General features: G+C 33.2%; 1 protein-coding gene across 2 annotated transcripts in view; it reads left to right on the top strand.

Moving 5' to 3' along the window:
• LOC145694867 (NCK-interacting protein with SH3 domain) overlaps positions 1 to 17,155 on the top strand; it is a 52,826-nt gene extending 35,671 nt beyond the window's left edge. For both annotated transcript variants that reach the window (XM_081771569.1, XM_081771568.1), the window contains one exon: positions 7,554 to 17,155. In XM_081771569.1, the coding sequence (XP_081627695.1) occupies positions 7,554 to 7,745 (192 nt within the window). In that variant the 3' untranslated portion in view covers positions 7,746 to 17,155. The remainder of the gene's footprint in view (positions 1 to 7,553) is intronic.
• Positions 17,156 to 17,991: the final 836 nt, after the last annotated feature.

Below are 17,991 nucleotides of genomic sequence, written 5' to 3'. Positions count from 1 at the left end.
CATCTTGTAACTAGCGACACAAGCAGCCTCAGGCTGCTAAAGGAAACACTATTTCGTTACCTTTTTCAACTTCAGAGTGAAAGATGTGGGTACTACGTGTAGAGATGCAAAAAAGCCGGCTTTTTTGAATCGATGGTTTTTTTCACATAAAAAGCCGGCTTTTTTGGGAAAAAAACGAGAATTTTGGAAATTTTGGCTTTTTTCAACTTCATGATTTTTCTATCTAAATAGCTTTCTTATAGTATATTCTATAGTTAGATAAGAATTCCATGGCCTGAATGTGATATTTCGCTCTGAAATTCACCATCAAGATGGATGGAGCACATGTTTTACGAATTAAAGCTAACATGAAGAATGTAGTATTTGAGGGTAATTTTAGAGGCTATTTAACTTTATTTTAACTTTTGAGTTATCAACATCTTTTTTCTTCTCTAGTTTGTCATCCGTGTTTCATTTCTAAGAGCTTTTAGCACTCTAGCTTCTAGCGCAAAAGTTAAACTTGCTCGTTTTTCTATTTATCCGTCAAAGCGTACGTTTTTCAATATATCCGTCAAACCGCACTTCCACATTTCTGTTATACTGTAGCTGTGAAGTGATTTAGCAATAATTTTCCGGACACAACCTTGAATACCAATTTATACAAATAATCAGTAGCGGATTTAGAAAAGTACTTTAGGAGGGTTTTTTCTGATTGTTTCGTTTCCTAAAAAGTCCTAATTTTATTTGGGAAGTGCTTGAAGTTTATGAGTACAGGCATAACTAATATTTCGTTTCGTTTATATGTTTAGCAATAATCTTCCGGATACAACTTTAAAAATAATTTTATACTGAGAATCAGTGGCGGATTTAGAAAAGTATTTTGGGAAGGGTTTCTTACTAATGTTTAGTTTTTCTAAATATTCGTAATTTTTATTTGACGGGAGCTTAAAGTTTATGAGTAAAGGCATAAATAATAGATATTTCGTTTGTTGCAGACATTCCGTAACTTTGGGGAACGGGCTTCAGTCCGAAAGACCGCCCCCCTAACCTTCGCAAAACCGTCACTACTGGTAATTAGTAATAATAACGATTTAAAAACAATAAAAAAGGAAGTCGCCCAACTCACAGTACACGCACTATTTCTACATACACAGATGGAATGAAGAAAAGCTTTGACAGAATGGTCGAATGCTGGTTGAATCCCGGACTTCCTGATAGAAGCGCAAAAGCCAATCACTCAGTCATGTTTGTTGTGCAGTTGTATTTAGCTTAACTTAAATATATTCCGTAGTCTTTTTTTTTGGGGGGGGGGGGAGGAGTTCCGTAATGATACGTTGAATCCCTCTTGTTAAAAATTAAGAAAACTTGAGGATTGGGTAAACTGTGATGGTGGTTCTATAAAACTTAACTGTAGAATTTCAAGAATATACAGAACCAAAAGCTCTAGATGTGCAGTCTTTAAGTATATCATATAAATCTAAGTATTTCTCTTATGTTTTATTTTAATTTTATTTTGTTTCAAAAAGAGGGTATGGAATATTTTGAAGTAAAAATACTACATACTATTTTGCTAGTTATTTGTTTATTCTTTAAAAAGAAGTGTTTACTTTTAGGGTTGGCTGATTTACACCTTTTTTTTTTTTTTAATAACTGGTTTAAACCACAAAAATAAAAAGAATGAAAAATGCGAATCGTGTGAACTTCATGGTAACGTTTCCAGATATCAAACCACCTGCAATAGTTTTATTTCCCTTTCACCTTTTAATCAAGGTGTCCCATGTTCAATTCTCGGTCGAACCACAATCCTTCTTTCATGCGTAATCCAAGTAGCGGTTCGGATGTCAGTTTAAGCGAAAGTCTTCTCCTTGATAACCTCGGTATTTCGTAAGGATGTTAAGCCTAAATATACGAAACAAACCAAATTGTATATTTCTACATGCCTAAATACGTGTTGTTTTATAAAGAAGCCAATATTGCTTAAATATATTGATAGAAATTGGCAAAATTTATCGATTGCCTACGTAGCTTCCAATATTAGCTTGGATTGGACTTTCAATGATATCTACGTACCGGTACTAAATTTGTAATTTAATACCTCAGTTTTAGCGTACTGATTATGGTACGTTGACCTTTAAATTTTACATGCAAAGCAATAACAGGATTTTCCCGTTATTGTCTTACATTTCAAGTAATGACGGGATTTTCCCAATGGCTAGGGCGGGAGATTCTCAACTTAAGAAATTTACTGACCGCACTTCTTTAAGCTTATGGGAGTTCTTCCGGCATAACCCCGCTGTTGCATAATAACATCAAGGCGAAACAAACTTAGGCTATTTCTGTGAATATGTAATATAAATACATAAAGCAAAAAATCTAAGTCAAAAAAGCCTGGTTTAAACCAAAAAAGCCTGGTTTAAACATCCCCCAAAAAACGGGTTTTTGGCATTTTCAAAAACAACCACGGTTCTTGCCAATTCTGCTTACTTTTGTATATAGGAGGTTAAAAAATTCTTATTATATACATTGGTTAATCCTGTGGAATTCATAATGTAAATATGTTGAAGAAAAATTGTTTGAAATATTTTTTCGAAATTCATAGTTTATTTTCGATGTTTTATATTATTATCAGCATCAACCACTAATTAAATGATTTTTTGTGTTATAGAGAAGCGATACAAAGTCTGTTTTATTAATTTAAAGCAGTATTTTGAAAAAAGCCCAAAATTTCCGAAGCAAAAAAGCAAAGCAGAAAAAACCGAGTTTTTTTCCAAAAAAGCCGGTTTTTTTCCGAGCCCTTGCATCTCTAACTACGTGCGATGTCATTACGTGGCAGGCTTTTCCTAAGTAGGCCCAGCCAATTCGGATTTGAATTAGACCCACTTGAAAACCCATCTGGGGTTTTGATCTTTTTATTATATTATTGGTACAACCAATTTGTCATTTTTTTACGAGATTTTGTACTTTTATTGGGCGAATTAGACACTTGAACTTACTATTAAGATATACAGTACTACGCACAACATTCAAGAAATGCTAAGAGTAATCTAAGACCATCGTGATATTCTGCATACACTGAATGAATGAATTGATATTTGGCTTATATTTGAAATAGCATACGTAATTTCGTATTTTAAAAGCTGTTTGCCTACCAAGCAGCATTGGTAGGTCACTTGTGGGTATGAACCCTTTCACTAGCCAGACTAAGGGTGTTCCTGGTTTTCCTCAGTTCTACTAGGTGAATGCCACAATGATCCGTTCGGTAAGGCAGGCCCACACTGCTTTTTCACACCCTTGCTTCCTCTATCCCGGCATGAGTCTTAGATGCGTAAAGACCATAAAATAATTTAATTCAGTTCAATTCTATTCTACCTCCTCCACTTTACGTAGAGCACTAATCGCCAAACGAACATTTCAAGCGTGAAACCATTTTGCATACTTCGCAGAAATAAAAATAAATAAAACAACGTTGTGTGAATTTTTAAATGACATAATACCAATATTTTTTTTATACAAAAACGTTTTTTAACGTTTTCGTAAATCCACATGTACAGCACCGTACTGAAACGGAAGGAATTTCGTTGTTTCGTCGTGATTTGTTCAGCAGATACTTGTGACTCAAGACAAGCATACAAGTACATTTTACCTCTAGTCTCCACACACAGATTCTACAGGCGAATTCTATTCAGTGAGTTAAATGAGAGACATTTTCAGCAACAAAATATCTACCTATAACAAACAGCTTACTTTCCCGTTCTTGGCTTTCTTTCTAATATTGGCAGATAATTATACCTGATTAAGGATAATTATACCTGATTGCTCTTCGACCGAAATTGTCGATATGGTACTTATTTTGGGTGACTCGTAAAAAATGTCCCCAAGTTGCTGCTGTGTATCAGATTTGATATCCAGACCGACAGTCACCAAGGATGATTCGGTACAGTTATTCGAAATATTCAATTAAGAGCCCGGGAGTGTTGCCTGACGCGTGAAAAGTCAACTTGTAATTACGATGATGACAATTCTAGTATCAATTCACATTAATCTTCACATTAGTAGCAGACATTGAGAGAAAAATAGGAATACCAGAACAACTGCTCTTAAACTCTTGAAAACAGTAACGTATTGTGCATATTGCATAACTCTAACTCAAGCCCTTACTGTAAATGACGTGTGAAGACGTTTCGAGTTTTGTCAATTGAATTTTTTAGATTTGTTACGTTTTCTGTCGATGCTCCGTTTCTAAATCCTTGTGAACTCAAGAGGCGTAATTGTCACTACTGGTCAAATGTCAGCCCTCGTTAGCATAAGACAGTAAATGTTAAAGTTATGGAATTTAATGTGTGGTGTGGCATTGTCAGTTGTTATCTATTTGGTCCATATTTTTTTCATGGAAATTGTGACTGGGGAATTTTTTGTGGAATTTCTTAAGACATCTATTGCCACTTGAGAATGTGAACTTACAGGCAAGACAAAAATGTGAATTCGTTAGATGAAGCGGGACCCCCCACGTTGAACGAAAAGTAGTGTAGTATTTTAACACGCGTTTCATTGGAAGATATATTTAAAGAAACGGACTAATACTATATCCTGCACGATCCCCAGATTTAACCTCCCTTTTATCCGTGAGAATATTTCAAGAATGCTCTATATGAACGAGAACCAATAACCAGAGAAGGTCTGATGGAGCGAATTCGATTAGCTTTGCGCGAAACGTTTTATTGAAAATTGTAACACATTTTCACAGGATTAATTTATATATTCAACCAAATGGACATATCGTTGAACAAAATGTGCAATAGTTTTTTGCATTTTGTTTGTACTCAAGAGGCAAGGGAACTCGCGGGGAAAAATCAGCCCGGACTTGAGAGGCGAGAGGGCTCACGAAGAAAAGGCATCCGACAAACACAGTGAAGACAGCAACTGCCAAATTCAAACGTTTGTAACTTCAAAAAACTGCATTGCTCGAACACGTGTTTCGTATAAAAGTTGTTTATTCTTTGCATCAAATTATACTCGGCGATAAATATGAATTACTATTTAAAACAAAGTTTCCCTTAATTTTACTCATTATAGCGCCATCTATCACTTGTACAACAACATGTTTCAGACATACGATTTGTATTTGGTTGTGTAGAATCCGAATCTGCAGTCAAAAGTAGGGGTTGTCATTTGAAATTTCAAATATGTATAAGCAGTGTAAATAAAATTAATTTCCTCTGTTCAGTGTAGATTAGGAAATAACTTCTTTGTACGGTTAGTACTCAGATATATTTTTCTGTATTTCTTTAGTGGGTCGTCGAGTAACCACAATCAGGTAATATGGCTGGGATTCATATCTAAAGCTTTTCCGTTATGAGTAAGTCTGATGCTTCTTAGTTTGATATACAAAGCCTGTACATTTAATTCCCCGATGTCTTTTGTCTTTGGACTACCACCTTCGCGGTAGCCCTTTACTATCAATCATATTTAATGCTACATTATTGCCGCTCTTTCAGTATATTTTTCAATTTTTTGGTTGTATTGTGTTTAGTTTCCGAAAAATCACGCTATTTCAGCACATTTACTTTAGACACAATCGGGCAAGACGAGGCAGATAATAGAATAACGTCCACGGAGATCAGTTACCTGGAGAAGAAATCAGTTACCAACACCTATCTATAAACGGACATTAGTAAATTCATAATTTTTCGAAGGTCTGTTTCTTCATTTTTCTGTGAAGTGCATTTCATAGTTTTCTGAGGCACTTTTTCTAATTAGTTCTCTCTCCAGGTGGAATAAATTCATGAGACATGAAGGCACCCATTCAACAAAGAACTTGGCTAATCTTCTTTGTACTCGGAGAGGAAGTTGATTCCACAGTAATAATACAGTTTATAGCCTCGGTAGTGCCTTCGTTCCTAATCTAGTGTTAGAGCGCATACCTTTAATGCACGGAATCATGGTTTTGATTCCCAGTGGAAGAACATCGAGCACACTACAATAGTTGAGATCTCACTTTACTCTGTAAATTTCATCCAATAAAGCTTCACTGCTAACAGAACGTAGAAACATGCTAGTCAATCGATCAATTCGCGTCAGTAGCAGTAACGATACATCCATATTCATTTTCATGATCTTGTTTGCAGTGATCAAAGTTTCAGAGACTATACGTAATAAACGGAGAGAGTGATTAATTCTGTATCACACCTATTCCTCTCGAGATACAAATTCAGTGAAATCAAGCATGAAAAAAATGCTCGACTGGACCGGATACCTGAGTGAGAAATTTACCGTGCCGATACGTTAACCTATATGCTTACCTAGTCCGCTCTTTGAACACTCATACATTTTATCACTCTTGAAGTCAGTGTTCAGTTACTCTTATCATACAGACTGTACCATAACTTATGTTTTGCGTGGACAACCCAGTCTCTACATTACAAAACATCTGTAATGGTTGAATCGTGTATTATATCATATATGGAAAATAGAAAAAGTAATAGATTTAATATCATACCAATTCCTTCTGTAATGTAGACAGTAAGTTGTTCAAGCACAAGAGGAATTGTGGTACAGTAAATATGGTCTAATTGATTCCACCTATTTCACGAATAATGGAATGTATAGTTGTTCAGGGAGAGAACTGAGTAGCTTAGTGGTTAATGCATTGGCACACTACATGCGGAGACCCGGGTTCCAGTCTCGATCCAATCGTGTGTACACACACACACACACACACACACACACACACACACACACACACACTCTCTCTCTTTTTCTTTCTTTCTTTCTTTCATTCATTCATTCATTCTTTCATTCATTCATTCTTTCTTTCTTTCTTTCATTCTTTCATTCATTCATTCATTCATTCTTTCTTTCTTTTATTCTTTCATTCATTCATACATTCATTCATTCATACATTCATTCATTCATTCTGACTACTTCGCTAATTTTGACACAAGGAAGAAGTACATATTGACTGTTCTTTGGGATCGCTCATTTAATTATTCGTGAAAACAATGTGTCGTCTTTAGACTGTCGCTTCTGATGGTACACTGGGAAGTTGGGTCATCCTCAGATATTTTGAAAGGGTGTACACTCATTGTCGCATATCTATAACTGTCTTCTTGTAAGAATATAATTTGATAATGATTTTGCAGGGTACTTTTAATACTGTTACTATGTGTACAATTGGAAAATGTATATTTGTGGTAAATTTCATAGGAAAAGAATACGAAAATTAGAACGAGTAAAACAAAATGTTGCTAAGTGAACAAAAAAAGTTTTATTTTCGTTTTATTGTTATTATTTACTGCTCTTTTGACATGAAATTTGCCACATACTTGTCTTTGCCGATTATACACATATTAACATTATAAGAAATACCGGGCGAATTCATTATCAAATTATATTCCTAGAACAACATATTTATAGACATGCAACAATAATTTTGGACATGAGTGTATATATTTATATTTTTCCTCTTTAAGTTTAAAACAGTAAACACACCTTTGCGTCAGTGTTCAGTTGGAAATTATATGTGATCAGTTTCCTGTGGAACATGTTATAACATTTTGGTCCTGTTACAATTTCAGAGGCGGAATCAGTATTTAGAATTATGTCGGCTTGTGGTAAGAAATACAAATTATTCTGAACATCTCCACAAGAAGGATGAAATGATGAAAGTTTTCACACGAATCTTTTGTGAAGAAACTGACAAGAGTCAAGGTGATCAGCAGCTAGTAAGAGAGATATCAAATGAATTTCCAAGATACTTCAAAATGTAAAAATAAATATTTAAAAATCATATTATTCGGAGTTAAACTTCTTACAAATAAATCGTAGACCTAATGTGTAAAAAGGGAGAGAAATGTATATATTAATATTCGTTTAATCATTAAACAGATTTTAAAACATAATTGTACAGCTCATAAGATGATGCCAAAGAAATAATTTTTCTGGTAGATAATATCTAGTGTTACCGTGTGCCAAATATATATGTAAATAAAAGATATATATATAGAGAGAGATATTGTAAATAGTATATTATATTTAGATCAATGTATTTTTTCTATTATACATTTATCTCTATATATGTGTATGTGTCTTGTAAAGACGTAGAATATTTTTGGCTGCAACAGCCACGTAATAAGTCATCGTTACTAAGTCGGCCATGTGCCTCTATTACTATATATATTAATTTATTGTACTGACAATGGGACAGTAAATTACAAGCAATATACACCTTTGACGGTTCAATGCAAATATCTAATTGCAATGCAAAAGCTACTTGTGTTGTAGTGACTTATTTTGTATCACATTTTTTACCAGTAGATAGTGTTTAATTAGTATTTATTCATTTAGAAACAGTGTTTAATTTTTTATTATTATTGTTTGTAAAAAAATGATTAAGTCATTTTTGCCCTCTTTTATGTGAATATATAAAAGAAGTGTGTGTATAAGCAGTCATATAATTTTCTGAGTAAACTTCTGTAAATTTAATCATAGCGTTATTTTAATTACCTTCGTGTAGTTTCGTAAATTTTTGTATTATTCCTTTGACCATTGAGATAGTGTTTGCAAACAGATGCAATCTTTGCAATTAGAACACGTTGAGTTATAAATTTTGAAACACCGTTAACCGCAAGAGAATTTAATGTATGTATTAAGTGAGTTCTTTCACATCAATATAATATTATTCTGATCAATGTGAGGTAATATCTAACATAAATGTTTTCTGGTTTCTAGACAAAACTTCTTCGTACACACATAATTATTGGGTACAGTAAAGTACATTCTGTGGTAGTATATATATATTATAGTAAACTCAATTCAATTCCTTATAAGCTAAGTAAAAGCTAATTAACAACCACTGACTTTTTTGTTGCCGTGTGATTTTTTTCCTCTTGGTTACTTGGGATCATTTCAGTGACCAATTTTACTGCTATCATCGTCGAATATTGAATTGGCGTGTATATATTGTACGTGTTATTCACCTTACTTACCCTTTTCGGGTCCCACTCATTAGTTTTAACTATTGGAGATAACCTATACACACTAACTAAAAACTGGAAAATGACAGTTATACACATTTGAAATAATATAATATAACTATGTGCGAGGGGTGATCAGAAAGTAAGGTTACAAAGGCTGCAGTGAAACGTGTATATATTATTTTGTGCAACCAATACAGCCAACAGATGTTGATGGTGTGCTGGGTCGGCCAATGCGCTCCTCGTTGGTGACGTTTTCTCCACCAGCCGGAAACTTTTGATACCATTCTGCGACATGCTGACGAGACATAACAGTCTCTCCGTAAACCTCTACCAGCTACCGGTGACTTTCAGCCGCGGTTACATGTTTCACCCACAGAAATCAAATAATTGAGCGTACTTCTTCGCGAGACCAGTTTTCCAAATGAGTCGCCATTTGTGTTTACATACATCTAGCACCGTAGGTGGCGGGTGCCTGAAACTGCACAGTTGCCAACTCCATGTATTAAAAAATTACTGCACACTCCTCATTCCTCTGTAACAGACGAAACTCCAGAAATATTGGCCTTGTAATCTTAGTTTTTGATCCTCCCTCGTAGACACACTATTCACTATTTTAAATCTTCCGCACAATGATAGCAGCCAATAGCGTTCTGGTGGTAGGAGCAGAATTAGTTGTTGAAGTGATCCCAGTAAGTAATGATCAGAAAACAAATCACAGGGGTACATAGAAAGTGCCAGACTTTATCTCCATTAAAGTGAAATAAAATGTGATGTTTTTCTTCTATCTTTTATTAAGCAGTTAATTAGTAAAAAAAACATTCTGGATTATAGCGAGAAAGTGATCTATTCGTAGGAGCTAATCAAAAGCAGCTACCAGAAATCCCGTAGTCGCTGTGAAAATTTCACTTTTGAATATATTCAATTAATACTTTTGAAATATTCATATAATAGTATATTTTAAGAATAGAATATTTTAGAGAAGAATTTAAAAAGTTTCTTCTACGAAACTACTCTAATAGAAAAATATTTTCTCTAATAGAAAGAGACAATGTCTTTGATGTATGTGATTCCGGGTTCATTTTTCCGATAAAACCCGCCATAATAACTTACAAAGTGTTTTGTAGAAATAAGTATTGGAAAAGGACTTGTAAATAAGGAAGAGTGTAGCTTTCAGCTTTCAGAAAAAGGGAAAGAAAGGTGTAGTTACCGAACTCATTGATAAGAAAGACTTATTTCTCATGGATTAATATACACGTCTATTATTACCAAACATTCTAGTTTAAGGAAGGTGTTTTTCTTCTTCTTCTTTTTTTCCGTTCTGTTTTGTTTGATAAAGCCTTAAACTTGTTTCTTCAAATTAAATTCCCTTATATGTTTATCAAATATATGAGAAATAAATTTTCTTTTAAGAAAATGTAAGTTTGTTGGTATTGTGGAAGACATAATGATAATTTAACCAGGTTCTTGCAGTTTTAAACGGGTCTTTTATTCCACGGATCTTAATAAATAATGTTTGATAGCAAATACATTCTTTGCAATTAGAACATCTTGAGTCATAAACTTTGAAACAGCGTCTACCACAAACATCACCTGAATATAGTATCAAGCAAATTTCCACATATCAATAGTGATTCTGATTTATGTGATGTAGATTTTGACACTAATTAGTTACCAATTTATAAACCATAGTATTATTATGGTTGGAAACACGGCATCCAATTCAAGATAATCAAAAATGTGAGATTAGTAATCGACACGGTGTAGGTTCATAGTTATACTAGAATTACTAACTAAACCAACTTCTTTTGTTATCAGCAAGAAAACTGTAAGAAGAGTATTAGGACCACATTCAGACTATCAATAAATCAAATCTGGCCACATTAGAATAGGTTAGCCACTTGCTAATGTCACCAGGTATCACAGGAAGATTGATCTATTTCTTCCCTTGAATAATATCACCATTAGGTTGTATCCTTAAAGAAAGAAAGTTGATTTTGTTTGTGTACAAATTTACAGTATGGATATCTTTTCAAAACATGAAACCTTTCTCACACACACTACATTTAGGTTAATCCTCATTAAGAGAGTGACTCTAGCATGTTGATATATCTACAACTACGAGCCGTCTTTTATATTTTGCTACTCAAAGAGAAAGTGTATGTATGGAGTAATAGATGTACCGAAGTTCTCTGGAATTGAAGGTGTTATGTTTTGTAACGTGTATATGAAAATATATTAATAGATTCCTTCAAAAGGGCCAAAGGTATGAATAAACTTGTATGAGAACTAAGGTATATGTATGAATGATACTTATTTCCTGCAACCGTACAGCTTGCGAAGAATTATACCTAGTAAATATTTGAAATGAACCAAAGATTGAACAAGATATATTCGCAGTTGCTTCAAGCAACCAAGAACGTGATTCAACGTATGTTGAATTTGGATCGAATTCGAATGGAAAAATGTATGCTGTAACTGCACACTTTAAATACATATGATTATAAATCACTCAATGTTGTGAACTTCTTTAATGATAATTTCTTCACTGTCTAATTATTCTCATGACACCTATACAAATTTAGGTATAATTCCCCAAATGTATAAACGTGAAACGTTGTTAAACCAATTTTTCATTGTAAGTATTTAAATATCCTGCGAAAAAAGAAAGTGGTTAAAATTCATATATTAGAAACTTACATTTCTAAATATACGTGAATTCTTCAGACATCCTTTCGTACTAACTTATCGTGTTTCTTTTGAAATACGAAGGACTAAGACAGGAGTTTACGAAATAGATTGAATACTGAATAAGTGTTAAAAACTCAACTATTGTGTACAATGTTTGTCGTTAAAACTTTTCAATTATGTGTAAAAGAGTATCTATTCTCTTTAAATAGGTACACCGTATTTAGAAATTTAAAACAAAAGTTTGGCCTTTTATTTCCATCTTTCAACGTGGCTGAAAAAAAAAAAAAATACAATTAATATTACTTAGCTTTTCCCTTGTGTCTCTCTTAATATATCCGTGATTTAGGAACATGCCTGAAAGCAATTTCATTATAATTCAATACTATAATAGTTAAAAATATATGAAATTATATGTTAACATCTGCGTTTATATCCTTCAGGCTTATTTGGAATCGTAAAGAAATTTGTAAGAAGAAAGATAATGGGCGGAAATGGAAGAACCCCCATAATAATAATAATAAAAAGAAAACCATGAATACGACGTCATACAGAACGAGTTTACGTGTCCTGTGATGAACCAGTGATCCTTCACACCTTATATGAGCTCTTTAGTAGTAAACCTCCTACCAAACTTTAAAGAGTTTATATTTTCGTCGTTTTAACAGATATTTTATTTCATGTTACACTCACATTTTCTGGTTGGAGTTAATAGAAAGCCAGAAAATATCGATCACCTGAACACTAAATCACACAGATAATTGCTCTTAATGCATATCTATTCAAACCTAGAGGATTGGAACCAGATATTTTAGACTTGAGAATCAAAAATTACTAATCTATGGGGATCATGTTGGTAATTTGTAAGAATATATATTTAAATACATAATTATTGTTTTTCATTCGGACCAAACGTTATGGGTAACGTAACTGAAATTATCAGGAAGTATATGTTTAGACGAACACATTATATTGTAACTTCTTTCTCTTTAATTAAATCTTTGCTAATGTTTTCAATACTTTCAAATCATAGATGGTTATTTTTTATGCAAATGTGTTCTTTCGTATTTGTTTAGATAGAAAAAAAAATACTATAGTCTCTGTTTCAATGAAACTTTCAGTAATGTCTTCAGGATCTCAGGGTGATTATAGGCTATATGTTATCATGCTAGAATAATCAATAACGTAAAAGGTAAAGAACTTCCCATATTAGGTCAAACTGCTTAAGCTAGAAACTTAAAATTTGGACAGTTCATAGGATCTGTGGTGTAAGGTACCACTAAAGGATTTTTGGAAATTCGAAGAGGATGAAGTGGCGGTTGCAATTATTATAAGAAGGTGCAATTATTATATCTTGGAATCTCTTAAGGTTAGCGACAAAGTGTGGTATTTGGACTTGACATTTAAAATAATCAAACACGTGATTATTTTCATACAATGAAACAAATGTTTGATTATTTTAAATGTAAAAGTCCAAATATCACACTTTGTCGCGAACCTTAAGGGTTCCAAGATCTAAACACCTTATTATAATAATTGCAACCGCCATTTCACGCTCTTCGAATTTCCAAAAATCCTTCTTTATTGGTAACTTACATAGAGATCCTATGAACTGATCAAATTTCAAGTTTCTAGCAAAGTAGTTTGGCCTAATACGAGAAATTCCTCACTTTTTACGTTATTGGTTAGCTCTTTGGGAACCTAGCGTGATAATATGTAGCCTATAATCACCCTGAGAACTTAATGAAGACATTAGTGAAAGTTTCATTGAAACTGGGATTATAGTATTTTTTCTTGACCTAAAATGGAAGAGAAACCTTTGGGGTGGTTCATTAAGATAGCCACATGAGGTGTTCGAATTTCCTGTGAGACTTGAATTCTGTGTGAAAGACGTAGGAGGCGAGATGCATAAAAATTGCTTGCAGTGACACGCGGGAGGAGTTCTTAGTTTATTTACATTTTTTTTCTTCCTGTTTTATTGTAAGAAAGTCGATTGGACCTATGATTTTTGTGTGCTAGCAAGTTATTTGCTAATTTGAATTAATACATTTATGAGCGATTCTGGAAAGAAATGGGTCTTTCGGAACTCCAGTGAAATCGAAACCGATGGTTACATATGTGCAAAATATTTTTCATTAACTTGCAATTGTTAAATAACGGGCATTCCATTAGTAAATAACTACATTCCGTGATACTTCAGTCACTATTACGATGCTGAATTTTATTGAAATAGCTTGCAGGCATTTTGCATAGTTTTCTCTCTTGTTTAACTAATGATATACTAAGACAATTTTGACTTCGTACTGTGAACCTTAAAAAAGAAAAGAAGAAACTGATGTTCCCACTGAAGTTTAGTATTTGTGACTTTATAAATATGGGGATTAGATTTTATTTTTTCCACGTAGAAAGTGTTTATTTCGAGTGTTTTGAATAGCTGCCTAATATCCTGAAGTAATTTTACTTTTGATAATGCAATATCTTAGCATGTTTTCATGATGAACCCATTTCTTTTGTTCTTTTAATTCCATATTCTAAGAAGGTAACATGTGTGTCTGAATAAATTTTATATTAACATATTCAGCGTGTGTGATAGGGTTCTACTTGATTTACTAGTGTGCATATTCATTCAAAGACACCCGAATTATAATTGCAACTGTGAACGTTTCGGCAAAATTTTATTGATATCCTTAGCACAGATCCTTTCAGAAAACTAGCATTTCTTATAGCACTACATCTTGTTGATTGCTTTTTTTTCTGTATACCATAATTCATGTAATTTCTGTAGTTTTTCAACAAAATTTCTTTTGAACATATATATATATTTCTCTTTCTGTGAACTAACCGTTATCATGAAACAGCGATTGATATGAAATCTCATTGGGTTTTACATGTGCTTTGTTTCATTTCACTAATAAAATGAATTGGTCAAATTTGGTGTAATTGGTCAAAATTTAAAAAAAAAAATGAAACTCAAATCGTACCTAGAGACTTTGGTATCTTCTGACCTATAAATTTTGAAATCTCTGTGTCCTTACTTCATGGGTAACCATACTAAAGTTGAGAAAACATAAAATTATGCCTTGAAATCCCTTTCGTAATTAGCCAGCAAATTTTAAATCTGTACCTTTCACTTTTTCGTTCTTACTGTAATTTTAGATAGTGGAAAATGGATTAAATTAATTCTTCATAGAAGTATTCTAATTATAAAGATTAAATTATGTTCCTTGTAAGATACATGGAGCATGTGTTGTACAAATTCATTCTGACAAATTTTTAACTTGGGCCTTTAAGGTCTTGGTTCCAGTAAAATTTTAAGTTTTTTGGAGAACGGTAGCTTAAGATCCATTCCTTAACCACAATGAAGAAAAACTGTGTGCTCTCCTTACATCCAGACTATTTAAATCTCACAAAATATTTCTAATTTTATCCTTCAAATTTAAAGGAAAAAAAAAGGAATGTTTTGTGGAATGTCAATAGAGTAGTGTTAATCTAGACTTAAGTATCGCATAAGTATTCTGCCATTATTGACAGATCACTTGCCGCAACTGAGACGTTTCCATACACCAAGGTCTTCAGCTAAACTCTTTCTTTTTTAAGTACAAATTTTCTGTTTTGATACCGTCTGTTTTGACGTATGTATAGCACATGTGTTTCCTTCATTGTGGGTAAGGAGTAGATCTGAAGTTATCGTTCTTCAAGGAGTTAAGATTTTACTGAGAGCCAAGATTTCAAAAACGGAGGTTAAAAATTTGTCACCCTGAATGTGAACAAAACATGTTCCATGTATCTAGTAAGAAACAGAATTTATTTTTTATTAATTTTATCTTTTAATAAAGAATTCATTTTATTCCTTTCCCATATTCTAAGTTTATAGTAAGAATGATTAAGTCAAAAGCACAATGTTGAAAGATCACATTAATTATGTAAGTTTTGCTATACAAGAGAAACTTATCAGCGGGATGTAGTTCTACAAGCAACGTTAGTCTTCTGAAAGGATCGGTACTGAGGAGGGCAATGCATTTTTACCGAAACGTTCATAGTTGAACTACTTAGGTATAATTTAGATGTTAATGAGTAAATACAGTAATGTGACTCTTTTTAAAGGATGTTCTATTTTCTTATATACTTAATTTGTTGTATTCCGTAAAAATGTCGATACATAAGAACTGTGCAGGAATTTATATAGAAAACATTTTGTTAAAATTTACGTATCTTTCCTATAGGAAGATAAACAGCAGCTCATAGAATTAATTGTCAGTGCCGATTAAATCAGAAATCTGAGTATAACAGTTTTTTGTTCCGATACCGTAATTAATTAACTGGTATTGACAAGTATGTTCAGACTCCAAATAAATTCTTTTTTGAAATATATTATGCTAAAATATCTAGTCATAGTCTTCACAATCTCAATATTTTAAGAACGTAGCTTTTATAGTTTTGTAATTAATATAGTTTGTAAGCAATAATATACTCAAATAGACGCGTGGTGCTTGTTTGACTTTGTTACGGAACTTCGTATCAAACACTATGTTTTAGTATTCTTTGGTAAACATATATAACAAAATTTTCTGGGATCGTGCATATTTCATTGCTTTGAAAAGGATAAGTTCCAAGTATATTTGTATGAAATTTTAATGTACGTTTTTAGCTACAAATGAACTATCAGTATAAGAAGCCAATGTTGGTTAAGGTATGAAAGAGTAATATGACATCTGAATCAGCACGAAGTGAAGGAGGAATATTGCTGAAAATTTTGATCAATAATAACTTCCAATAATATAATAATTTTGAATAATATTTTGTTGTTAACTGTCGTGTAATTTTCACTTTCTCCAAGCTTTAGTTTGCGTTCATAAATGTGTTCTGGTAAGAATCAGTATAATTTAGAAAAATGAATGATGGCAGTATCTGAAGTTCTATCACGAACTCGGTAAGTACTAAGCTCAGTTCATATTTGGGGCAAATTGCTTTGCAGGAAATGTGCATAGATTTTTGACCGACCTAAGAATTCAACTGAAGTGCAAATAGATTTTATTTTCTCTGTTCAAGTTCTAAACATGCTCGTCAGTAAGTAAATCCTAATATTTAATTCCTAGACTTACGTAAGAGTACAATACTTTTAGAGTTAATGAAATAATAATAATAATAATAATAATAAACATTAAAAACTTGTAGTAGTAATATAAGACAATAGAATATTTATTAGTATTGCATTGTTTTGTGTCATTGAAATTTTATTTTTGTTACATAAGCAGTACATACATCTATGCAACAGAATTCTGTGTTCAACCATGTTATAATATATTCTAGATACTTGACTAGTTCAAATAGAAATACAGTTTTATTCACTGCAAACTAATCTCTCATCTGTAGAGTATGCATCACAAGTGTACCAACTCAAAGTTTTCATATTATCGTATTATAATTATTATTTCATGATCAAACATCAAGAAGTGCTAATACTCAAGGGTTTATGTTTCACTTTGCGTTGAATAAATATATGAGTTCTGAAACTATTTGGACTTTTTATTGCAGCAGCAAATTGACCTACTACTTATTTTTATGTTATTTATTTCGTAAAAGGTTTATAGTGTTACATAGGGTGTCCCACTCGTAAGAGTCCCCGGGAGAAGTGTTATAAAAATCTTAATAAAAGTGGTTATAAAACCAAATTTGTATATGACATACTTTTATCGTTGAGAAATGAAGGTACATTACAGGAGGTGCTGGAAGTGACTTCCCCCACCTGTATACACAGTTCAACACGGCGCTACATGTTCGTGAATGTTGCTGCCAGAGTATTGGGCGTAACTGCCTGGATTTCACGGTGGTTCGTCTCACGTAACTAGTCGATGGTGCGTGGTTTGTTCTTGTACACATTACCTTTAAGGGGACTCTACAGAAAAAAGTCACGCATAAAGTCATGTGACCTTGGGGGGGGGGGGGTCATAACCCCTTTGGAAATTACTCTGTCAGGGAAAAATGATTGCACCGCAGCCATACTTGCTTTAGGCGTGTGACATATTGTCCCATCTTGCTGGTATGAAGTGTCAGTTTCTCGTCATCCAACTGGTTCACAAATTCATGGAACAATACCTGGCACACTTCACCAGTGACAGTAGTGTCAAAAAAAAGAAGAAGAAAAAAAGAAGGCTTGATGATGAACAGAACACGCCTACCTTCTGCGAATGAAGGGTTCCTCAACGACTGAATATTACTTCCTTTATTATCTGGCATCAGTAAACACTACACTATCTGGCAACGCCGCACTATTCCAGCACCGTTTATCATAGCACCGAGAACACCTAGCGATCCACCTTAATGGATTCAATCGGTTAATATCTTCACGAGT

This window comes from Thermobia domestica, chromosome 9 (genome assembly GCF_964235325.1).
Source record: "Thermobia domestica chromosome 9, izTheDome1.hap1.1, whole genome shotgun sequence".
In the NCBI taxonomy this organism is placed as follows: domain Eukaryota; kingdom Metazoa; phylum Arthropoda; class Insecta; order Zygentoma; family Lepismatidae; genus Thermobia; species Thermobia domestica.
This window is presented reverse-complemented; position numbering and strand designations above follow the sequence as displayed.